The 27,534-nt window shown below is 37.9% G+C and overlaps 1 protein-coding gene across 1 annotated transcript in view; it reads left to right on the forward strand.

Annotated features, from left to right (window-relative positions):
- The window catches only part of LOC126368627 (allatostatin-A receptor), a 222,280-nt gene that overhangs the window by 190,629 nt on the left and 4,117 nt on the right, over nt 1-27,534 (forward strand). Inside the window, exons 3-4 of the mRNA XM_050012697.1 lie at nt 15,099-15,956; nt 24,649-24,804. Of these exons, the coding sequence (XP_049868654.1) occupies nt 15,132-15,956; nt 24,649-24,804 (981 nt within the window). The 5' untranslated portion in view covers nt 15,099-15,131. The remainder of the gene's footprint in view (nt 1-15,098; nt 15,957-24,648; nt 24,805-27,534) is intronic.

Here is a 27,534-nt window from a genome sequence, read left to right on the forward strand (position 1 = left end):
CGACTTGTTAATCCAACGACATAGTAAATGTTGAAGTATTTTCGTTGTAAATTATCTAAGACAGTAATCTCTCACTGGAGTTTACACCTCAATAAAAGCCGACGTTTTACAACCAATCTCTTTAATTTTACAACATTACACTAGTATCTAAGTAAATAAGTGAAGTATTTATATCCTCTACAAATAATAGGGTTTAGGGGGGAGGGATTGTGTCCACTAACATGATGGACTAATGTTATGGGCGATAGGCTGATCCCTTATCACCATAAAGTTTATCAAATCCAGCTTACGACATCGTATCAACAGTGGCTGCAAGTTGTATTTGATTACTTGTGGCTCTGCCCACCCCATTAGGGATTACGGGCGTGAGTTTATGTATGTATGTACAAATAATATTAATCTTATTCTTATTTATAAGGGTTTTTAACATGAACAATAATAGTATTATAGTATTAGTTATTGATCCGTGCTTGGGAAGGTACGTTATGCCGTTGGTCCTGGTTACGACTTGCTGATGTAAGTAAGTTGTCGTTACATGAGCCATGTCAGGGGCCTTTGGCGGTCAATAGTAACCCTGACACCAGGATTGACGAGGTTGGTAACCCACCTCACAACCCACACGATAGAAGAAGAATAGTATTTGTAGAGGCTGGAGCCTAAAACTAGGATACCCTATGTGTTATAGGTGTCCAGGCCTCCACCTCCAGGAATATGGTCATTTATAACATTATCTATAGAGAACATTTCAAAGAAAGTTAATAAAAAAAAACGTAAGCAATATAAGAAAAATGGTTAAAAAAAGGTTAGAAAAATATGAAAAATCTAGTTAGGACATTTTGTTGAAGTGTTGTTATGACGATTTGATTATCATGTAGTTAGTTTATAAAAATATTCGAATGATTCCATACTCGATATTCAAAAGATCATGCGTCATTCGAATTATAAATTATCATTTGAATGATAATTCGATTTTCGAATGGTTTTTGACCGAAATCATTCATACGAATGATATATCTATTCCTTTTTGATGCGATTGTGTCTTCAAGGTTAGAGTGAATAGGCATTTTCTAAGTAATCGTGACACATCGTAGACCAAATTGTTACTTACCATCAGGTGAGATTGTGGTAAAACACGAGCCGAAAACTCACTTGCACGTACTATAGCGAAGTGGAGCACTTACTAACATAAATAAAAGTTGAATAATAGTTGTTTTCAAGATATTTAATTAACAGTCAATATAGTAATGACAGTTGTAAACAAGGAAACTTGGAACTACGAAGCTGAGGGACAATCTTTTGAAGTTAAATAGATAACGGTATCAATTTAGGGTATTACGTTCAGTTGATCAGCTTGAATGAAATGCCGTAGGTTTCAAAGCAAACTAAATCTTTGGATACCGCGCGGGGTGGTGGATCATGGGGGGGGGGGTTGGAATTTAAAAAAAATACTGTTGCGATCTGTCACGGATCGAAACAAAGCATAAGTTAAGAACTTTTAAAAAGCATTTAAAATGACAAATAACACAAGATAACAAATCCTTGTCTTCGATGGAAAGGACAGGACGACATGGTGTATGAAGTAGCTCACCAGCCACGGGAAAAGGGCTTATGACCCTTTGTTTCCCTAGATAATACTGGTTGGCACTACCAGTCGTGTCATGGGAGATTTTTCCTTCCCGTGACACTATAGTAGTGTGACGGGGAAATTAGCAATCTCCTTTGGCACTATTTTCATTCGATAATGTTGCACCTACCTGTCCGACAGGCTAGATGCGTGAAGGTCACGATGGTTGCCATTGTTACTCCCCACCAACTCCCGTTCCCCTATCAGATCGTCTAGTCTAATAGCAAATCTGCGGAGCGTAACTATGGTAACCACGATCTCGAGCGAGTTGGTGGGTAGTGACCATGGTAACCACCCGTGCCCTGTCGCACAGGTGTGTGTAATAAGCCCTAAGGCGAAGACAAAAGGGACGGCGGACTACAACGGGCGTACAGCTTCACAGTGGAAAGTGTTATTTACGTCAACCTCGGGGTTAATAAAGCCACATCAAAGCAATTGATCACAGCAATATTACAATTTGACATTTGCGCATATAAAAGTAAGTGCGCAATGCACACAAAATTAAATGTCAAATAGCAATATTGCTTTTTTAAATGAATTGCTTCGATGCGGCCTTTTTAACCCCCCTGGTTTCGAGCGTGGTCTCCGGCCTAACCCTTTGACCTACTTGGCTTGGTCCCTTTGACCTACTTACAATAAGTTATACAATAGAATAGAACAAAGTATTGGTTCCCCTTGTAGTGGGGTAAAAAAGACACAAACAGCGAAATAACAATAAACCTTACAGAACGATAGATCGGAAACTCATCATTACAACACATAATACCGGGTTTTTACTGCGTTAAAGTTAGGGATATGAGATGTTTGAATTGGTAAATTCTTACCAATCTGTTCTTACCAATTCAAACATGCAAGTTATTTTCCCGTTTCCCCATCAAATAACTTACCCATCACTATTAGTTTATGCCGTTCGAGGAAATCTCTTTTAGTAGATTCTCGTCAAAAATCCCTTAAATATCTACGTAGATGTGATGGCTAGAAAAGCGAAGGAGAGAATTTTGACTTCGGCCCACGTATTCGGCTTATGCTCCCGGGAATTCCGTAGCCCGGGATTACGCTGTCGAACATAATTGACGTATTGGCGAAGACAATAACAACATCCACTGGCATACATCAGCTTGGATAGGATAAATTGATAGACAGATCATGAGCTGGTAATCTACCCAGTGGTAGATTGAATAAATGCACTTCAGTAAGTGCATCAATCGTTTTAAGTTATATTGAATTATTTACTTGTACCTGTATTTCAATTTTCAAAAAAAAAAAGCAACTTTCGCAGGGGCCGGTCATAGGATGGGTGACCACAAAAAAAAAGTTTTCATCTCGAGCTCCTCCGTGCTTCGGAAGGCACGTTAAGCCGTTGGTCCCGGCTGCATTAGCAGTCGTTAATAACCACCAATCCGCACTGGGCCCGCGTGGTGGTTTAAGGCCCGATCTCCCTATCCATCCATAGGGAAGGCCCGTGCCCCAGCAGTGGGGACGTTAATGGGCTGATGATGATGATGATGATGACCTGTATTTCACCGTCCCCGACTACAATATGTAAGAAGTTCATTCTCCCTAAGGTTGCCTAGAAGAAATTGCTATTTAGCAATAAGACCGTCGATTGTACTTCTCGTGACATTTGTAATTGTTTTGAGTGTTGTGTTTACATGTGCAATAAAGCGTTTTTGTATTGTATTGTATTGTAAAATTATTTCGCGGACTTGGCATTCAATCTTCTTAGCTGTCAGTCAAAATGTTCTTCGTTGATCTAAATAATCAATACGAAGTGGTGTTTTGTCGTTAATTATCGCATTATGTTAGTCGGAAAACATTCGCGATGGTGTTATTATATCGGTACATTCCATAAACAAAGTGTATCTATTTTTGCTTCGTGCCAACAAGCCGTTTTATAACTCGAAACTTTATGCGTACTTTTGAGTCAATTCGTTTGGGGTTCGGAGTAGGATTCTGCTCCGAAGGTGGGGGCTTACGTTTCATCATTCATCGTCATTACCTTTCATCATTCCATTAATTATCATCAAGAAAAAAAAATACATAAGTCATGGCTGTATGGGCATCGTTCCCTTTGCCTTACCCTTCGGGGAAACAAAAAAAAACTCTATGGTTATCGGTAATTTCCAAACAAATAAACTCCACTGAAACATAAATTGTAAATTAGAAGCCGTAAACATATTTCGCAACAGCATTTGCAAACGTTTCGTGAGCTCCTCGCATTATTTATATAGATCAGTGGTTTCTAACCTTTCTTTCCAGGGCCAGGGCACTTTTAATTTCAAAGTGCTTAAAATAAAATCTCCTAAGAATGAGGATAAAAACTAGTAGCTCGTAGGCGGCAGCACTGTTGAGTGTTCCTAAATTTAGACAGTTCTCTATACAATGGCCCCGATTCCTGCAGACACCGCCTAATTTTATTTTAAGTTATATCCGTCATTTTCATATCCGTCGAAAAGGAAAGGGACGGATGATTCACAGCTCTTAATTTTAGGAAGAATGAGTAAATGAATGAATAACCCGGCGAATGAAAAAGGTACGTCGCTGGTATGCAATCCGTTTTACATGCTGTCTACTTAACTGTGTCGGGTTATTGCCTGATGTAAAATTTTTAGACGGCTGTTTTAGATTTGTTCATAAAATTGACGTGTGTTCCATAAATTTTATGCTTGTCGATTACCCGTCCCTTTCCTTTTCGGCGGATAAGAAAATGACAGATATAACTTAAAATAAAATTAGATGGTATTTACAGAAATTAGCACCAATGTCCTGCTAAAATCCGTAATAAATTGCTATAAAATATAATGTGGAGCAACGTGGAGTGTATCCCATCTGAAGGTTGAGTGATGAAAAAAAAAGTAGCCAGTTGGAAAAAAGGCAGTTTGATTAAATATAAGTTTTCTTCTCTCCGATCTTTAGGGACAAATATTATACTATAATTTTGCAGTAAACGCTGCGCAAAGGGTTATAGTGTGAAAATGTAACCAAAACAATAATAAGTTCGTTTACTCAAATAGTAGGTATGAGGAACTGTTACGTTACGGTGGTGTCACGTACTTGTATGACTACCTGTATGTACTTGTACAGGGTGTAAGTGATATCGTAACAAATACTGAGGGGGATGATTCAGCTCATTATCCTGAGTTAATATCAAGTAGAATTTTCCATCGCAAAAGTATAGACTTGAAAATAATTTAAAAACACAAAAAGCGACATGAATATTGCGACGTAAAATTCCACTTGATATCAACTCAGAATTTATTATGGTCTGAATCATCCCTCTCAGTATTCGGTACGATGTCTCTAGCACCCGGTATGTTTTTTTTATATTTATTTTCTCACAAACAATATTTATTGAAATCTTAAAACTAAACAATGTAAGACTTAAAGTGCTATACTGTAGACGAATTTTTAAATGATAAGTTTTAATTTTAATACACACTCCTCTCTTCCCTTCAACGTTGCTGTGCCCTACAGGGTCCATGTTTTAGTTCCTATGTCTATTATAACACCCCATTGTACTACAGGGAATGCAATAAGTAATTGAGAATTGAATTGAAAAAGTCTGGCGAAAAGTGGGTGTATAATGGGTAGGTACTTTACAGATTGCATTCGACGTTTTACTATACTTATCTCCAGTTCTATTCAAGCTATATTGAAAGCAGTGAGTACAATTTTGGTGTGTTTTATTTTGTTATTTATTTATTTGTATACAATAAAACAGACACAAGGAACATACAAAGAAAACAGATAGTACAGGTAAACTTATCTCTAAACAAAGATATTTCTTCCAGCTGACCCACGTGACAAGACAGAGATACAACGTATAATATTATATAGATAGACATACATACGCGTACAAATTATTTACAAATTACTTATACTAATATAAAACTAAACCTACAAACCAAACTGAAATAAATTTTATATAATATATATTCCATAAATATATAAACCTAAGTTTAAACTTAAGTTTCAGTGTTCTCGGACCACTGGTTGGCAAACTCTGCAATAGACTGTAGATCTTATAAAACCGCCTGTTAAATTGTACAATTGCCGACATGCAATGTACCATGCCAAGTAGGCTTGCGCTAGTGCTGCTTGAGGAGCAGAAGAAACGGGACGGAAGTATGAAAAAAGCAGGACAAAAGAATATCATTTTTACATTATTTTTTTGCCGTTTCTTATTGTAGATTTGCCGCAGATGGCATTTACTACTTGGCCGGACAAATGGGGAGCGCTGGGGGCTCTCACCCGGTACAAAATTTAAGACAACAGGCCTGAGTATGATCCGGGGCGCAGTATTATTACGTAGTATTATTCTACACACATCATACAAGGAAAAACATCATACATAAAAGAAGGAAAAATTGAAGGGAAGAGAGGAAGGGGTAGACCTAGGAGAACATTTATGAAACAAATAAAAGAGAAGGTGCAGGTCGTGTCGTATCAGGAGGTGAAGGATTTGGCGGGAAGAAGAGAGGAATGGCGATTACACCACCGACAAGAGCGCAGCTCTTAAATAAAGAGAGAGATTATACTTTATTCAATGCATGAAACATAAAAAGGTGAAAGAAAGAAAAAAATAGAATAAAAAATTCTATTTAAATTGAATTAAAATAAGTACTTATGTGTGTTTTGTTTCTTTCTTTATTTTGTTTGTTATTAGTAAGTTAAACTGACTACTGAAGAGTAAGTACTCAAAGATATACTGTACTCACTAATATTATTACTATTATGTCTAAATTCGTATTCTCTTTTAATCATCCTATATGTGTTTTATTTTTACTTCTTTTTGTATACCCAAGTGCATGCATTAATTCTTGGTGAAAACTTCATTGGCTTCTGTACTACCTTAAGTGTGTTATACTGATACATGTGTTATTTTAAGCTGTATGTTTTCCTTAAATAAAAAAAAAAAAAAAATGACCTGTAATTTAACTACTAATACACGGCTTAGAGGCATAATGGCCCCGATTCCTGCAGACACCGCCTAATTTTATTTTAAGTTATGTCCTTCCTTTTCTTATCCGTCGAAAAGGAAAGGGACGGGTGATTGTCAACAAGTTAATTTTAAAACGAATGAATAACCCAGGCGAATAATATAGACATCTCGCTGGTATGTAATTCGTTTGACGTGCTGACTCTGTCGGGTTACTGGCCGATGTAATATTTTTAGACGGTTGTTTTATATTTCTGCTTAAAATTGACGTGTATTCCATAAATTTTATTTCTATCGATTATACCCGTCCCTTCCTTTTTCAATGGATAAGAAAATGACAGGTATAACTTAAAATAAAATAAGATGACGTCTGCAGGAATTAGCACCAATATGTCCCTACAATAAGGCCTTCTGAAATGGGACATGTTTAACAAATCGAGACATTGGCATCACTAGCACGTAGCAATATCTCTTCCTACCGTAGTTTGGCAGATACGAACGCCAGAATATGCTTAGTTGAATATATATCTGGTTTATAGCTGAAAGTTAAGCTGATTTTTTATTTTCAGAAAGTACAGGTTAGGTCACATCCGAAAATGCATTTCTCGGGAATGTGGTTGTCCTCATGACGTTTTCCTTCACAGCTGATCACGTGATAATCATTTATGATCCAAACATGAATTCAAAAACAAATTCGAAAATCATTGGTGTAGGCCTGTGGTGGATTCGACCTCAAAGTGAGAGGCGAGCATTCTACTAACTGAGCTATCACGCCTATCTTATTCTACTTTTATCTACAAATGAAATTTATCGATAAACCTGAATGGATAATTTATTTCCCACTTCAACAGAAAATTGTGTTAGTAGTAAACTACCTCTATACTCTCCTAACAGATTCAAATCAGCTTAACAAACCTAAAGACTTCGACACACCAAAAGCGCAGTAGCGCAGGCGCGGAACGGTGGCAGTTTCAGCATTCCTGCGTGGTAACAGAGCATCGTGTGTAATTTTATTTTATTTTATTTATTTGGTTTACTAACAATCACTTACATTAGTACATTGTAATAAGTAACACATTTGCAACTTATAAGCTAAATGTAGTGACTAATTATAAGTAAACACAGCATGCAATATATGATATATGCAATATGTAATAGATTTATACGAAATATAAGATAACATGCTCACTAGTATATCGAGATTGGGGTAGACAGACGTACATCCATCGCAAGATGAACTAAGTACTTAGTGGGTTTCCTCCTACACCGAGCTTTCTATTAGACCAACGTGATAGGCGAGCCTTATCGCCGTCTATATTGATCGAGCCAACGGTGTTAGTGAAAAATAATATAATATCACGAACAAAACACATATATTCATGATCATATATATGATATCGAAAGCAAATAAGAAAGAAACACCACATTATGGGAAAATACTGCATGAGAATCAAATATGACAAAGAAAGAAAGAAAGAAAGAAACATTTATTACTTCCGGACACCACAGACACAGACAGACAGGTACATTACATTACAAGTGGGGCGTTACCTAACAAAAGCGTTGCAAATGCTTTTGTTTGACGTGACTTATTGTAGATTTGCTTCAAATGTCATTGACTACTTGGCCGGACAAATGGGGAGCGCTGACCGCTCTTACCAGGTACAAAATTTTACGACAACTTTATACAAAACACCTTGTTTTACACAGACACTACACATTGACATTATCATACACGCGCATCTGTGTGTGTCGTCTGACGTCCGTACGATTGAAAACTAAAGTAAGACCGAGAGGAGGTGAGGTAAACCTAGGTCAGCCGCTGGTGGGGAGCGGAGAGATGCCGTTCTATACGTTCTATATTCCTTATTCTACGCCCGCGTTGAAACTGCGCCGCGCTGCTTCTAACCTGTTCCAGCTTTTTATGTGCCGAAGCCTTTAAGATTCTAAAATAGTTCCACAATAGCTCCCAGTAGAAGCCAGTTAATCCCCTCTTGACGAGTCTTGACTGCTGCATTATGTTGTCAGATGGAATTGTGAACAGCATTCCATCGGATTATGTATTCTACTTAGTGGTATTATCGTTGAGTTTTCTGTGCTATGTTTTGTTAGGGAAAAAGTTAGATCTGATGTTTATATGGGCTCCATTAGCTTCGCAATATAGAGATATTGCAAAAGCGCACGATACCTATAGCTATGTTATTAATAACATCACATAACTACTTATTTTTTTATTCACATTTCAATCAATCAATCAATAATACTTTATTGCACAACAACATATACAAAGGACATAAACATACGAATAAAACATAAGCACACACACACACACGCACATTTTTGAGTAATAATACAGTAATACGCCATCAATGATATATTATATACACACACATAAAGTCACGCTTATTTCCCACCGGGGTAAGCAGTTACAATGGAATTCCATTTCCTTCGCTTTCTTCCTTTACATCAATCAAGCAGAAACACTAATAAACATATATTTATTGTTATATTTTTTCACATATAAACCAAAGGAATATTATATTGTATTATTCTCGCAATATAGTCCTCCAACAAACATCAAATGTAGAAATAAACGGCAAAGCGTAGACATATATATTTGTTCCTTCATCATCAATTTAAGAGCCAAGCTCTTGCCGGTGCAGCATTTTCTATGCCCAAATTGTAGGGAAAAATAGGACAGTGGTTTCCCTCTTGCCTTCCGCCCCCCAGTACTCTGTCTGACGCAAGTGAAAAAGCGCCCAGAGTAGTCTATTACAAAGCCACACTAGGACTCCTGTCCTCCGCCTTTGAATAGTACTGACAGTTACTGCTGCCCTCTGTCAGGTTCCAGGTTACAGTCCCTGTGACTTGCCCCATCCGTCCTGCATTGCCGTACCGTTGAGGTCTTTATCCGTAGATTTGCCCTTAAAATGAAAAACATAAAAGTACTTGAATATTTTTCTATGAGCAGAACCTTTTTCATGAAAATAAAAAAGTTTAAAATTTTTCGGTTCGTATATTACGTCCCCCAGACACCGATACTTTTCAGTACTTTCTCTAAGAGGAATGTATTCGAAAGCCACAACTACCAGGGGATTTCGGTGGGCATCGGGTTTAGGTTCCTATGAAATATATGGCGATATCGTGGTGACACACGATGCTTGAGCCCCAGACCTTGACGAATCGGGTCTGATGGGTAATAAGTCCTATTGATTTATTAAGCTTCTTGTTTTTATTTGTATCTTATGACTTGTCAATTATTTCTAAAAAAAAATAATGATTTATTTAAAAAGGTGTTTACCGTCGGCCAATTTGCACAGCTGTTTTTTTTTTTTTTATGTGGACTTCTTTCGATATTTTAAACCTGGTAATATTTCTAGTCTTCCTTTTGTAAAGGCAGTATATTTCGCCAAGACTCGAAAAACATACGAACCTGGCATACGAATGGCCGGAATTTACCTTCGTCTTTAGAAATAGCGTAATAAATGACACCAATGCAGAAACGTGTCTTCTCTCTACCCCATTGAGAAGGAAAGGTTACATTCCAATTTACTGTTCACCTTTTGATCTTTGATATCGAAAACTACGATCAAAAGATAGTAGCTAATACTTCGGCAGCTCAATATATTCACTCTAGACAGTATTGACGGTACACCCTTATTGAACCATAGACCTTGTATAACAAAAAGACAACATCGTACATCTTATTCCGCCGAAAAGTAAAGGGACGTGTAATCGACAGTCAAGTAAATTTTATTATAGAACACACTGGTGCTAATTCCTGCAGACGAAATTTAATTTTATTTTAAGTTATACCTATCATTGTCTTATCCGCTGAAATAGAAAGAGACGAGTAATCGACAGGCATAAAATTAATGGAACACACGTCAATTTTAAGCAGAAATCTAAAACAACCGTTTAATTTTTTTTTACATCGGACAATAACCCGACGTCAAACGGAGTGCAAACCAGCGAGATGCCTATTTTATTCACCCGGGTTATTCATTCGTTTTAAAATTAACTTGTTGACAATCATCCGTTCCTTTCCTTTTCGGCGGATAAAAAAATTACGGGTATAACTTAAAATAAAATTAGGAGGTGTCTGCAGGAATTCGGCCACTGTCACGTCAATTATAGGCACTAAACACAATCCTCTCAAAATTTTATTTTGACTTATAACCTTATAAAATTACTAGCGACTAGCCTGTCTTCGCTCGGGTGCAATGCTGAGGAAAAAATGAAATTATTTACGACATCACATTAAAAACCTCAAAAATAACAGTATTTCTCCACTATTTAATGGATGTAATTATAAACCTTCCTCTTGAATCACTCTAACTATTAAAAAACCGCATCAAAATCCGTTGCGTAGTTTTAAAGATTTAAGCGTACCATAGGGGTATAGGGACAGAAAAAGCGACTTTGTTTTATACTATGTAGTGAGTAGTGATAAGTTGACAGCACAAGTCAAACGGGTTAATATCAGCGAGATGCCTATTTGATTCGCCGGGTTATTCATTTATTTTAAAATTAACAGTTTTCAATCAGTATTCGGTGCATAAGAAAATGGTTTACCTTAAAATAAAATCAGGAGGCATCTGCAGGAATTAGGGCGATTATACATCAATGAATATAGGTATCATAGATATTCATCGGTAATGCTATCTTTTACGTTTGACAGTTTGAGTGGCATACTTAATATGAAGAGATTCTGCGGGAACATTATTGCTAAATCAAAATCTCTTATATGCCAATTTCCCGATGTTTTGACACCGCGGAAATTATTAGCTTTTCATTTTGATGTGACTTATATTTTTTGCCCCGGGCAATATTAGACAGGGTAACATTTTTGAACATCAATGGGTGCTGAGCTCACTGAGGCTCACACCATATTTAAAATATTTTTTCCATTTTTAAATTGACAGAATTATTTATGTCGGATATGGTAGTTAATCATTAACATAACATAAACAGGCTATATACGTCCCACTGCTGGGCACATTCCTCAATCAACACGCTGCTCCAATGCGGGTTGGTGGAGGTGTTTTTACGGGTAATAACCGGAACCAACGCCTTGGATAATTATATTGTTATTTTATTTTTTTTTATTTTTAAGATAATTTATTAATTACCAGGGTTCATGGGGTTGGTAATTAACCTCACAACCTACATGATAGAAGAAGATCAAGTTTCATAATTAATTAATAACTACATTAAAGGAGCAAATAGCTGTACTATATTGTATTTATCAAGTTTCCTAATAATTTATAAGTAACTAAGTAAGTACACGCAGGTTAAGCCGTTGGTCCCGGCTATTAGCCGTAAAAACACCTCCACCAACCCGCAGTGAAGCAGCGTGGTGGAGTATGCTGCATACCCCCTCCGGTTGATTGAGAGGAGGCCTGTGCCCAGCAGTGGGACGTATGTAGGCTGTTTATGTAACTAAGTAAGTATATGACGGAGCGAATTGCTGTACTAGGTTATGTCCAAACGCCCATCATAGCGTGCCGCTGGTTCATATCAGAACGCGAACATCACGAAAAACTTCCAAAATAAATAATTATTATACTGAAAGTCAGAGGGGGTGACCCTAGGTCTGCGTCTTGCCTGGTCTAACGCCTGTCAGTGGCTGTGCAATGCCGCTAGTGTAATGGGTTCGTTTGGACCAGGTCAGATTCAGAACACTTAAACGCCTAATTGAACGTGACGAAGTTAGGTATGTTTCTGATTATGTGACAAATTGTATTATTATAATAAAATTGTGAATTGTTTTGTTTGCTTCTATGCTGTTCTGGGAGCATATAAAAAACATAGAACACGTTCAGCTGCTTCTCTTCCCGGGAATGTCGTAAAAACCGACAGAGGGATTGTGTCCTCTAACATAATGGACTAATGTTATGGGCGATAGGCTGATCCCTTATCACCATAAGGTTCATCATATCCATCTTTGGACTTCGTATCAACAGTGGCTGCAAGTTGTCTTTGATTACTTGTGGCTCTGCCCACCCCATTAGGGATTACGGGCGTGAGTTTATGTATGTATGTATGTGAATTGTTTATACTCACCTTTTTGTAATAATAATAATAAAATCTCGTTTATTATAGTGCCGTAAGATGACATCTTGTAAATTAAGCGCGTCTGTCATAATATGGTATAATGCTACCAGTTTGGAAAGGTTACAAAGGGATACGAATGGATTCAAATATCAACCTTATTTTATAGCATATCACCAAATATAAACAGTTCTAAACGAAAACTCACTTTAATGTTCACAAATATGTATAATATATAATGTAACATTGGGTACCTATATAGCATTAAGTAAAGGTTCGAGCTTCCGTTTAAGCAGACATTATGCTTGCATTAGGTGGCTCCGCTCTTCTATAACAATTTATGTTTATAATATTTTATTTTATTTATTTTATTTTATCATTTATTGCAAACTTTACAGCATAAAACTACAATATTAACAACTTAAGATTACATACTTATACAGCCAATTAAAAAGTTTGACAAATCAAAATACTGTATATGTTTATAATATGTACATAACATTCATAAGCGATACTATTTTAATACTAGTTACAAAATTTCGCATGAATTTAAATTAAGTGTGTGTGTGCGTTTGTTTGTGTGTATGTGTATGAGCCGATGGTGGGTGTTTTTTGCAGCTTATTTTCCCGGGAATGTGTAAATCTTTAAGACATATTGCGTTAAGTACACACCCAAGTTGGGACATGAAATTGTTTCACAGAAATGAAAAATAATAAAGAATTTTCTATTATATTCTACTTATACAGGTTGTGAGAAGCTGCAATAGGTAGGTTTTAGGCGGATGAGACATTCGTTATGTAAAGAATGACGATTCAAAGTGTGACTAAGTTACCTACTGAATAAGATATATTTGAATTTATGTTCATGTGTGTGTGTGTGTGTGTGTGATAGATAAAGCATTTCTTTCCTGTGTAAGATTCCAAAAATATAACAAAAGCAAGTGTACTCACTGTGTATAATGTGGATTAATAATAATTAATCCACATTATTCATTGACCTTTTACATAATTGTGTATCACGTGGTTCACTTGGGTGACCACCCGATATATTATTATCAGCTGTTCTGTTCGACAGCCTTCATTACGCCGCAAATTATTTAACCAAGTCTGATTTCAATACTACTAACACACCCCGGACACTTCATACAAAACACCTCGTTTTACACAGACACCACACATTGACGTTTTCGTACACGCGCATCTGTGTGTGTGACGTCTGACGCCATAAGACTCAAGGCCAAACTGTACTCGAGGGAGGTGAGGTAAACCTAGCTCAGCCGCTGGTGGGGAGCGGAGAGTTGCCGTCCTATACGTAGTATTATTCCTTATTCTATGCTACTAGGCTACCTATTTCCTCATTCAGCGCTTATCGCTATTGATCCGCTAGGGTCGATTCATTCTTTCAAATACTATCCTCTTCGACGACCCCCTGAGTCGAGGTTCGCGTTTAACTGGGCCTGTTGTCTTAAATTTTGTACCGGATGAGGGTCCTCAGCATAGTCGCAAATCTACAATAAGTAACGTCTAATAAGAAATAAATGCTCATGTTAAGAGGTATTTATGGGAATGTTATTTAAAGTGGTAGGTGGGGCAGTTTCGAACAAATACAGGATACGAACCACGCAAGATCTTTCCAAATATACATACACACATATACATAAACATAAACATACAAAATACATATAGGATCGTTGTTTGATCCCACATTAATAACTGTAATCAACACGTCTTAAGGGGCAAATATTTTCACTGATAGGTATAATACGATACTGATAGGAATTACATCTATTTATAGATATTCCAGTATACATAAGAGTATCATCTCTTTTGTAGCAATATTATGTTACCACCAGTCCAAAAATCATTGACTTTCTAATACGCGTTGGACACTTTTGTTCTGACGTTAGCTAAATAGGCGTACTGTCTTTGAAAATTATCCTCTCGTGATTTTAAATTACCTGAACACCTATACCATCTATACTATAGGTACACCTTATGTTAACGATCTCCATGGTCCAGTGGTTGACCGTTGGGCTCACGATCTGGAGGTCCCGGGTTCGATTCCCGGTTGGGACATATCACAAAAATTACTTTGTGGTCCCTAGTTTGGTTAGGACATTACAGGCTGATCACCTGATTGTCTGAAAGTAAGATGATCCGTGCTTCGGAAGGCACGTTAAGCCGTTGGTCCCGGTTACTACTTACTGATATAAGTAGTCGTTACGTGAGCCATGTTGACGACCTTTGGCGACTCAAAAGTAACCCTGACACTAGGGTTGATAAGGTTGGTACTCAACCTCACAACCCACACGATAGAAGAAGAAGGCCTTATATTGTGTAAGATCTTAAATAATACTAACTACTTTAAGCCTAACACAATGACTATTAAGACACTTAAAATAAGTATACAAAATCCCTCTTCAGTCATAAAAGAGTAAGTTTTTATGCATTCCTTAAACGGTATATTTTCTTTTGTTCCAGGTAGCCGTAAAATGAGCAGTTGAACCTTCAAAAATGGAGTCCACCGAAGAGGAGTTCTACAGCATATGCATCAATCTGACCAGCGAAGAGATTGCTGGTCTCCAGTGCAACTACAGCAACTACGACGACAATGGAGAACTGCTTGAGAAAGTCGTCTCCAGGGTCGTGCCTATCTTCTTCGGGTTCATTGGAATCGTTGGTCTCGTCGGCAATGCCTTGGTCGTCCTAGTCGTAGCTGCCAACCCTGGCATGAGATCCACCACCAACCTCCTCATAATCAACCTTGCAGTAGCTGATCTTCTCTTTGTAATTTTCTGTGTGCCTTTCACTGCGACAGACTACGTCATGCCGCGATGGCCTTTTGGTGACTGGTGGTGCAAAGTCGTCCAGTATTTCATAGTGGTTACCGCTCACGCTTCTGTCTATACCCTTGTCTTGATGTCCTTGGACAGGTTTATGGCAGTGGTCCATCCTATAGCTTCAATGTCTATACGTACAGAGAAGAACGCATTGCTCGCCATAGCCTGCATATGGGTTGTCATACTCACCACTGCGATTCCTGTGGGGATCTGTCATGGGGAGCGCGAGTACTCCTACTTCCGAAGGAACCATTCCTCTTGCGTCTTCTTGGAAGAGCAGGGTTATAGCAAGTTGGGTTTCCAAATGTCGTTCTTCCTGTCTTCTTATGTGATCCCCCTGGCGCTGATCAGTGTGTTGTACATGTGTATGTTGACGCGGTTGTGGAAGAGTGCTCCGGGGGGGAGGGTGTCTGCTGAGAGCAGGAGGGGGAGGAAGAAGGTCACAAGAATGGTTGTGGTCGTCGTTGTAGTCTTTGCTGTTTGCTGGTGTCCTATACAGGTAACTATTACTTTCTTTTTAATATACGTAGTGTATTGATCGTGGATTCAGACATTATTTTCATCTTTCTTTCTGTCTTTTGACCTAAACGTTTGCAACTTGACTAATGAAATACAGCGTGTATCGACACTGCATGTCTGCAGCCGTTCGCGTAAAGTTCATATAACGACTGCACAAACTCACCGTACAATGGTATACAGTTGAATATACCAACCACGTGCGATGCTACAGTGCAGTCTGTCTAATGCCTCCCTAACAATTGAAGCAGGTACCGAAATCGAAATCTCGTAAAATGTTTTTCTCCCAAACGACTTTAGAACCTCACCTTGACGTTACCATATTCAAACACTCCTCGCCCGAAAAACATTTTAATTTAAATGAAAGATCTTGCTTTTCTTTTCACGGTGCTGACTGTAAAAGCCTTAAAAATCAGGATAATCTTATAAAGTTGGCGTGGAAAGGTATAGAAATAAGAAGCATTAATTTAATAAGGTAAATATTCCAAAAGCCGTTTGCGCAGGGATTTGAGCTAGAGGGTGTTGTGGAAACAACATTGGATGTCGAGATTAACTGTTTTAAGGCAGCGTTTGTAATGATTAAAGAGATTTTGAGGAGGATTTCAGTCTTGTTTTGATTATGTAAACACTTTAAAACGTTTCATGAAAGACCGGCGGTGTAAAGTAAAATTTCGAATGTTCTTTCCCGAGAATTTCATGTTAGTCACTGTGGTCCTGTGGTAGATACAACGGCTTGGTTCTCATTGAGAGCAGCTTTTTTAAAAAAAAATAAGAGCACCGATTCGAAAACTCGTAACGAACTTGCACAAGTGTTATTCATTTATTTTAAGTGCTGTTTTCGCTGACACAGTTGGCTCGACCGTTATAGACGGCGGTACGGCTCACCTAAGTTGGCTAACAGAAAGAGACATTACCAAAATGTTGGCTTTATTCAACTTTTAAAATAATGTGATACCTGACAACTGACAACATTAGACATAGAGAATTCACGTCATTCTTCCCGCCCGACTAACGAATCAGTAGCACATAATCCTGGAGGTGCCCAGGGACACGTCTAGTGCGGGTAGAACGGCGTACTTCCTCGGGGGTAGAATTTGAGGGTGATGTATCCTAGGTGAAGGTACTTAGTCATCTTATGATGGATATACCTTTGACTGTCCCAATTCGAACATAACCGTGAGCTTACGTAATAATTTCGTTGAAGTTAGTATTATTTAAGATCTTACATAACATAACATCACGCCTGCATTCCCGAGAAGGGCAGAACTAAATAAATGGGTGAGGTAAATCTAGTTCGGCGGGCGGGAATGTTACCATAACCATTCTACATACATACATAAACTCACACCCGTAATCCCTAATGGGGTGGGCAGAGCCACAAGTAATCAAAGACAACTGTCACTGTTGATACAATGTCGTAAGCTGGATATGATGAACCTTATGGTGATAAGGGATGAGCCTATCGCCCATAACATTAGTCCATCATGTTAGAGGACACAATCCCTCTGTCGGTTTTTACGACATGCCCGGGAAAACAAGCAGCTGAACGTTTTTCAACCATAACCATTCTATAGGCTGTATTATTATTTAGTCCATACCGCAAGTTCACAGAAACTGTTTTTAGGCACGTAAAATAACCGACTCTTCCCTAGTCACATCAGCTTTAATGAATTTTGATAATGAACCTCAATTCAAACAGCGAAAGTGGCTTTTACAATTCACAAGTGAGTTCAAAGCGAAGTCGATAGATCAACAAAGAACTGCGTTGGTAGCTTTAATGCAAATTTTAATTAATGTTCTTCCGTTAAGACTTCCTTATTAATTTAATATCAAATCTTTATTATAAACAAAAGTTTTAAAGGGGCTAATGATACGGAGCGGGGCAATTTAAGAGCCACGCTCTTAAATTGATGATGAATGATACGGAAATTTATACTAACAGGGGGGAATGAATTGAAAACCGACTAAGGTAGAAGAAGGGTTTTCGTTTTAGCACGCTAATAATCATCGCGACGCCCGCTACCTTCCACGCCAACCAACCAAGTACATATGTATCGTAATCAGAATCATTCATTCAACGTAAATATCATGGATAAACTTATTAGAGGTCAATGTAACATTGTCGAATTTACGTCATTTCGCTAGGTGTTATGGCTGAGGAGACGAAATGACAAGAAACTGCAACAGCAACACATCTTTTAAAAACCAATGAGGGTATACATTACAAGTTATTTAATAACTTGGAACACATACAATACCAGACATTTTTATCAATTACGTAGTTATTAATCTTATAAGAAGCTTTTTATATAAAGTAAGCTTCACATGAGCTTTAAATTTATTTTCAATCAAATTTAAAATATTATCTGGTATTTTATTGTAAAAACGTATACATAACCCCAAAAAAGATGAATGAAATTTACTTAACCTAGAATTTTGAAGAGCAATTTTATTTTGATTTATTGTATTGTGTGTTAAGGAGCTCGATAGCGCAGCCGGTACACGCGCTCGGTCTGCGATTGTTGAAGTTAAGCAACTTTCGCAAAGGCCGGTCATAAGATGAGTGACCACAAAAAAAAAGTTTTTATCTCGAGCTCCTCCGTGCTTCGGAATGCACGTTAAGCCGTTGGCCCCGACTGCATTAGCAGTCGTTAATAACCATCAATCCGCACTGGGCCCGCGTGTTGGTTTAAGGCCCGATCTCCCTATCCATCCATTGGGAAGGCCCGTGCCCCAGCAGTGGGGACGTTAATGGGCTGGTGATGATGAAGTGTGTTACGCTACAAAACAAACGCGTGCAAATACGCTTCTCTGTGAACGCTCAGCACGTTATCATACGTTTGTTTCTCCCGCAGCCAGCGTCGCGCAAAGCGGCGCTTGACGCCCCGCGCGTCCCTTAACGAAACCTCTTCTTATAACGTGTGGGTTGTGAAGTAGATTACCAACCTCATCAACCCTGATGTCTAACGAAGCCTTAGATCGATCGATAAAGCGCTCTGGAGATGCGGATTGGGTTTCCTACGGGAACATTATCAATTACTTTGTAACGGCCTCTGTGGTCCAGTGGTTGAGCGTTGGGCTCACTATCCAGAGGTCCCGGATTCGAATTCCGGTGGAGATTTATCACAAAATCACTTTGTGATCCCTAGATTGTTAAGGACGTTACAGGCTGATCACCTGATTGTCCGAAAGTAAGATGAACCGTGCTTCGGAAGCCGTTGGTCCCGGTTACTACTTACTGATGTAAGTGAGTAATCGTTACATGAGCCATGTCACCCTTTGGCGGGTCAATAATAACCCTGACACCCGAGTTGCTGAGTTTGGTTATCCACCTCACAATCCACACGTAAGAAGAAGAATTACTTTGTGAGACTGTCCTTTGTTTGGGTAGGACATTGTGGACTTAATCACATGATTGTCCAAAAAATTAGGATTTTAATCTTGCTTCGGGAGGCACGTCAAGCCGTTGGTCCCGGCTACTAGCCGTATTAAATAGAATCAATCCGCAATGAAGCAGTGTGGTGGAGTATGTTTGACGTCGTACAGTCATGAGCAATATGATGTACCCACTTTAGGACTCTGTCGCACTAACATATTTGACATTTCGTGAGACTTGCAGTTCAATTTGTCAAAAAGGTTAATGTCACATGGTACCAAAGTGTATACATATTAATGCTCGTGACCGTACTTATAGGCAAAAGCTAGTTGTCTTTTCAAATATAATACTACTTTTGAAAAAAAAAAAAAACTTAGTGGGGTTTAAAAATACACAAGATAAAGCTGTTAGTCTTGAAATCCTTAAGCGTGTAGCAAAAATATCTAAACATTTTATTTTTAATTTCGCACGAGTAAATTCTAGAGTTTTCCTTTACCTGAATCCTATTTCAGCGTTATTGCGGAATTACACGTGTGTTCACAGTTCAAGGATAGACGTTAGTGCAATATCGATATTTCAATTTGTAAATGGGGCCTTTGGCGGCTCAATAATAACCCTGACACCAGGGTTGATGAGGTTGGTAATTCACCTCTCAATCCACACGATAGAAGAAGAAGAATTTGTAAATAACTGTTTTCGTTGACTTCTAGTCCATAGTGTTATCCGGTTTTTTACATCTTCTTCTTCTTTGTGCTATCCCACTTTAGGTGGGGTCGGCTCTCCTAATTTTGCGGCGCCATGACATTCTGTCTAGGGTTGTCGGGTCGGGTAAATTTTCATTTCTCAATAATCGGGACATGCTGGTCCACCAAGTATAAGATCCTCTGCCTCTTTTATTCTCGGGCAGGCAAAGAGCGTTTCCGGTCTTTTTACATATTTTATTAAAAATGTATGTAATAAAAATAAAGTGAAAAAGATTACGCAAGTCGGCGAAATGTTGCCAAGATGGCACATGTTGCCGGCGATTATTTGGAGCGAAAGAAAAATAATATTTATAGCTACATCATCTCCCTAGCACTACCCCATTTTTCACAGGGTCCGCTTACCTGAAGATTTGACAGGTCCGGTTTTTTACAGAAGCGATTGCCTGCCTGACCTTCCAAATCGAAGGGTAAACCAGCCCAATACAGGTTGCCTCACGATGCTTTCCTTCACCGCTGAGCACGTGATAATCATTATTTGTAATCCATCCATTAACGACTTCCGTGGTCCAGTGGTTGAGCGTTGGGCTCACGATCTGGAGGTTTCGGGTTCAAATCCCGGTGGGGACATACCACAAAAATTACTTTGTGATCCCTAGTTTGGTTAGGACATTACAGGCTGATCACCTGATTGTCCGAAAGTAAGATGATCCGTGCTTCAGAAGGCACGTTAAGCCGTTGGTCCCGGTTACTACTTACTGATGTAAATATGTAGTCGTTAAATGGAAATTCAACGTCTAAGGCGACGCGACAAAAGAGACTCCTCAACAAATTCGCGGGTAGCAGCTAGTATGTTATAGCAACACTCACTCGTTATACTGTCAATTTCTCCGGTCGACGGCAAGCGAGGCATTTACTATGCGCCAGCGCATAAAACGAGGCACGCCACTTTGATTGATTGCTCACGTTTTAAATTGGGTTGTGTTGCAAAACGGATCGTTATGCAAACGAGCCTGAAAGTAAACTCGACTATTTTAATCTGTGGACGTTTTAAAGCATTGTAAAGTTGATGACATAGCTTCGTACTCAAATTAAAGAAAAAAATGTTTTTGTTAAATTAAATAAAATAGTCATTTATTTCAGGCGCTAAGGTCCTATTAATGTACAAAAATATCACAACATAATAATAACATTATTAATTTTATTTACACATTTTGCATTTGAATATGTGCATAACATAAAAGAAAATTTTCATTATTACATTTCGTAATAAATATAATAATTTATCATATTTGACTAATTTACCATATATTAAAAAATAATATATACATCTGCTTATTCTAAACCAGTCGAAAAAGTAAAATTTGTGGTAGCTAAATATACATAAACAGGATAAAGAAGAGAAAAAATATATTCAAATTATCTGAAAAAGTTTTAAGGAACATAATTACCAAAATTTGAGATTAGACACATTTCACGCTTGCTCAGAGTAAATGGGTATATGGATGTCGAGGGGAAACGTCTATTGATCTTATGAAATTATACATATACTTAAGTACTTATAACTTAACGCGTAAGTGTAAGGGAGACAGATAAGTTACTAATTAGCGGCCAAGACTGAAAAGCCGCAAATTCAAATTCAAAAATATCTTTATTCAATAAGTAACATAGTTACACTATGAATCGTCATTTTTTACATAACGAATGCGAATATCTTACATCGTGTCCTGCGTGCCCGAACACCTGCACGCAGGAGATCCGATGAGCGCTGCTGATAGCGTCATACTTGTTGTCAAGTATTGGGCCGATACTATTTAGTTTGCCATCGACACGATAAGAAGATGAAGAAGCGGCCATTTAAGATTAAAAAATAAATAATAAATAAATAAATAATTTTGATTTTTTTTAAAGTAAGACTCAGAGGGTGAGGTCGGCGCCCGTTACGATGGTGCGGGGCGGAGAATTATTCATTCATTCGTTCATTTATTTATTTGCGCGTTGCGTATGAACGTTAGGCTCACGATCTGGAGGTCCGGGTTCGATTCCCGATGGGGACATTGTCGAAATCACTTTGTGAGACTGTCCTTTGTTTGGAAAGGACTTTTCACGGTTGAATCACCTGATTGTCCGAAAAAGTAAGTTGATTCCGTGCTTCGGAGGGCACGTTAAGCGGTTGGTCCCGGCTATTAGCCGTAAAAAACACCTCCACCGACCCGCAGTAGAGCAGCGTGGTGGAGTATGCTCCATACCCTCTCCGGTTGATTGAGAGGAGGCCTGTGCCCAGCAGTGGGACGTTTATAGGCTATTTATGTTATGTTATGTATCATGTACAGTCATGTACCCACAATATCATGTACCCACTTTAGAACCCTGTCGCACTATCATGTTTGACATTTAATGAGTCTTACGCATTAATTTGTCAAAAAAGTTAATGTGACATGGTTTCAAAGTGTATAGGTACATATTAATAAGTACTTGTGACTGTACATTAGATAAAACGTCTTAAAGTTAACAACAGTATCAGTACATAACCCAGTAATTGTATAAGTATTCATAAAAAAAAGAAAAATGACATTGAACTAGTATCCACAATTTTATTAATTATTTATAATTATAATTGTTGATTAAAAGATGTCAAGTAAAAAAACAAACGGATACAATTACATTATAACAAAATTGTGACCTGTTTGTATGTAAAATTATTATTATTGTAAAAGATACAATTCATTCAACAAAATCAATTAATTAAAATAATAAATAAAAAGGTCAAGTATGCAAGCCACGATCACATAAAAAATCGTTTATATCATAATATTTTTATAAAATATATAATAAAAAATCGTTTATTGTTATCATTCTACATTATATGTAGTATTATTCGTTATTCTATGCCATAACTGTGTTTATGTGTAGATATGTCACCGTAAAATTGTAAATAACGTTAGATTATAATCTATCGATTTGAATCTCGCGAGATTGTGAACAGTCGAATAATTATGAATCGTATCATATTGCTTACAATTTAACGTATCGTGTCCGCAATTTTTTGTAATAAATAAATAATAAATTAATATTTAAATTAAGAAAAAGCAAACCACGTACTAAGAAAATAGGAGCATTATTTTAACAAATATATTATATTAGGTAATATTATTATATTACTTAAAAAATGAAGACTTTTATGAAAGCATGTGTGTCAGTAATTGACTACAATAAAATGTATTGAAGAATTTATCGGCGATTTTTATGAACAAATAACTACCAATCATTATTTGACAAAAACAATACTTTTTTTTTTGTTCTTTTATGTGTTTATTTGACATAACTACTGCTAATGCATAGGTGCAGTGGTGTGTTCTTTTCGAGAATGTTCCCAAAGTGGGAATGTCCCGTTGTAAAAACTCTTTAATAGTAAGGACACTGGCTGCTTTTCTTTTTCAAATTGTTCTTTCTTGTACGGTCACGAGCATTAATATGTATACACTTTGGTACCATGTCACATTAACTTTTTTGACAAGTCGAGTAGGTAAGTCTCACTAAATGTCAAATATGTTAGTGCGACAGAGTCCTAAAGTGGGTACATTATATTGCTTATGAATGTACTCTGGTTTTATCTGCCTAAAGGTTACGTAATAAAGCATTTTTTACATAAGTTTTGCGGCTTTATACTGCCACACGACGACGCTTTAAGCATTTTTTTTGCTTTTCACTTTTGCTTTTTACTTTTAACGAACGGTGGCGTCATGATCCTCGAAAATCGATTTAGGGTTTTTAAACAATGTCCTTTAGAGGATACTTGTTTCTGATTACCTAAATGATAAAATGTCTGGTATTGAATGTGTTCCTCTAGTTATTAAATAACTTGTAATGTACCCTCATTGATTTAAAAGATGTGTTGCTGTTGCAGTTTCTTGTCATTTCTTCTCTTCAGCCATAACACCTTGCGAAATGACGTAAATTTAAACACTGGCCTTCAACAAATTTATCCGTGATAATTACGTTGAATAGATGAATAAAAAATGTATATACCTATAGGTGACCAACAGCTGTTAAAAAGCGTAAAGAACAATCTTACTAAACTAAATCATTGACACTTTCAAGGACAGAACGTCTAATGACGTTCCGATTACAAATCAATGGGCCATGGTCTCTTTCCGCGAAAGGGTTAACAGGGGGATTAGCAAATTCAAAAATTCAAAAATATTTATTTTTCTAAATTGGCTTACAAAGTTAGCGCTTTTTGAACGTCAAAAAAATTAAATTACATATTATGTAACTAGCTGTAAAACTACTACCACATCGGAATCTGTAACGCTGAGCGAAAGACGTGGCCAGAAAACCTCTCAGCACAGGGCCCTAGTCCTTTTCATGTTTTCCTTTCTGTTCTTTTTTTTAGCAAAGTTGCAAACGATTATGATAGTCGACAAAGACCATGATATACTTACTTGTATATGAGAGACCTTTATTCACATATTATAATTATTATATATATTATATATAATATAATTACATAATATAATTCCTACTTATTATGTTCTATGATTCTGATTTCTGGAGTCGTGACATTAAACGCTAATTCCTATTCTCGATTGTTCCAGATAATTCTGCTAGTGAAGGCCCTGGACAAGTACCACATAACATACTTCACGGTGACGGCGCAGATCGTGTCGCACGTACTCGCGTACATGAACAGCTGTGTCAACCCAGTGCTGTACGCTTTCCTCTCTGAGAACTTCAGGGTCGCTTTTAGAAAGGTAAGGGACTCATAACATACATAAACAGTGGTGCTAATTCCTGTAAATACCATCTAATTTTAATTTAAGTTATATCTGTCATTTTCTTATCCGCCGAAAAGGAAAGGGACGGGTAATCGACAAGCATAAAATTTATGGAACACACGTCAATTTTAAGCACAAATCTAAACCAACCGTCAATAACCCGATACATTCATGTACTCATTCTTCCTAAAATTAAGAGCTGTGAATCATCCGTCCCTTTCCTTTTCGACGGATATGAAAATGACGGATATAACTTAAAATAAAATTAGGCGGTGTCTGCAGGAATCGGGGCCAGTATCTATATACGTCCCATTGCTGGGCACAGGCCTCCCCGCAATCAACCGGAGGGGGTATGGAGCATACTCCACCATGCTGCTCCAACGCGGGTTGGTGGAGGTGTTTTTACGGCTACTAGCCGGGACCAACGGCCCTCCGAAGCACGGAATCATCTTACTTTTTCGGACAATCAGGTGATTCAAGCCTGAAAAGTCCTTACCAAACAAAGGACAGCCTCACAAAGTGATTTCGACAATGTCCCCATCGGGAATCGAACCCGGACCTCCAGATCGTGAGCCTACCGCTCTAACCACTAGACCACGGAGGCTGTTAGAAATATTTTATGTCTCCACAGAAAAACTAAAACTAATTGAAGAGAGGAAGGGGTAGACCTAGGAGAACATTACTGAAACTAATAAAAGAGAAGGTGCAGGTCGTGTCGTATCAGGAGGGGAAGGATTTGGATGTGGATTACCAACCTCACCAACCCTGTTGTCGGGGTTACTATTGAGCCACCAAATGCCCCTGACATGACTCATGTAACGACTACGTACTTACATCAGTAAGTAGTAACCGGAACCAACGGCTTAACGTGCCTTCCGAAACACAGAACATCTTACTTTTGGACAATCAGGTGATCAGCCTGTATGTGCTAACCAAACTAGGAATCACAAAGTGATTTTTGTGATATGTCCCCACCGGGATTCGAATGCGGGACCTCCGGGTCGTAAACCCAACACTCAACCACTGTACCACGGAGGCCGTTATTTATTATTACATGCCCATAACAAAAAGCTAAACCTTCAAATATTTGATCGCGTATCACCTTAAAGATATTAAGTCTAGAGAAAAAAGTATACAAACTAACCTCTAAAGCAAAACACACATTATTCTTCTTCTATAGTGTGGGTTGTGAGGTGGATTACCAACCCCATCAATCCACATAATACCACACACATAATTTAAGTACGTCTATGATAGACTATAGAGAACCGGAGAGGAAATATGATTGGCCACCTGATACGACACGATTCATTTATAACAAACATTATAGAAGGAAAAATTGAAGGGAAGAGAGGAAGGGGTAGACCAAGGATAACATTTATGAAACAAATAAAAGAGAAGGTGCAGGTCGTGTCGTATCGGGAGGTGAAGGTTTTGGCGGGAAGAAGAGAGGAATGGCGATTACTCCACCGACAAGATCGCAGCTCTTAAATAGAGAGAGAGAGATGATAGATAGATAGATAAAATCTTTATTTAGGTTTAAGACGTTACATTAACTAAGTACTTAATATTAAAATCTATGCTTTTTGTTTCTTTCATAACTTTTAAAAGCTTCAATGCGTAAACATTATGAGGTGATTTCGCATACTTATGTACTTAGTTTATAAATTTGGGAAAATGTACCGAAAACTTGGGCACTCGATGTTCTGAAAACATATTCGTGTCAAGGTGCTTTTTGCGCGCCATTTCCAAAACTTCAACCATCTAATATACACTCGTAAACATTAATAAAACACTTACTTACGCCTCGCATTAATATTGTCTGGAAGAAATCTCTTTAAGCGATAAGGCCGCCATTTGCGTTGTACTTAGTTAAGAGTCTTTTTGTAACTATTTCTTTTTATTTTGGTGCAATAAAGTGTAATTGTATTGTATTACTTAAACCAGGTTTCTCTTACATACATTATCACTACATAACATAAACTCACGACTATATTACCCATTGGGGTAGTCAGAGCACATTCGTCGCAAGATAACCTAAGACCTAACAGTTCTTCTTCTATCGTGTGGATTGTAAGATGAATTACCAACCCCATCAACCCTGGTGTCAGGGTTATTACTGAGCCGCCATAGGCCCCTGACATGTCTCATGTAACGACTATGTACTTACACCAGTAAGTAATAACCGGGACCAACGACTTAACGTGCCTTCCGAAGCACGGATCTTTTTACTTTTTAGACAATCAGGTGATCAGCCTGTAATGTCCTAACCAAACTAGGGATCACAAAGTGATTTTCGTGATTTGTCCCCACCGGGATTCGAACCCGGGACCTCCGGATCATGAGCACAACGCTCAACCACTGGACCACGGATTCCGACCTAACAGTATCCACGCTTCATCGAGCTTTCTTCGCGGAATAAAGTCGTAGTAAATAATTACTTAGAAATACTTAAATCCATACATAGCGATAAAAATCAATTTTAATAGGCTTCTAACGTAAAAACGGAAGTTTTCTTTGGAGTTTGTATGGAAATCCTTTCCTGTGACGTCATCAATAAAAGCGGCCAAACGTCGTACTCATTGTTACTTCATTCGTAAATAAAATTCGAAAATAAGTTAACACTTTCAAGGACAGAACGTCTACAGACGTTCCGATTCCAAGGTGTCATACTACCTTATAAACTATCAATGACCCATGGTCTCT

This window comes from Pectinophora gossypiella, chromosome 8, assembly GCF_024362695.1.
Source record: "Pectinophora gossypiella chromosome 8, ilPecGoss1.1, whole genome shotgun sequence".
Classification (NCBI taxonomy): Eukaryota; Metazoa; Arthropoda; class Insecta; order Lepidoptera; family Gelechiidae; genus Pectinophora; species Pectinophora gossypiella.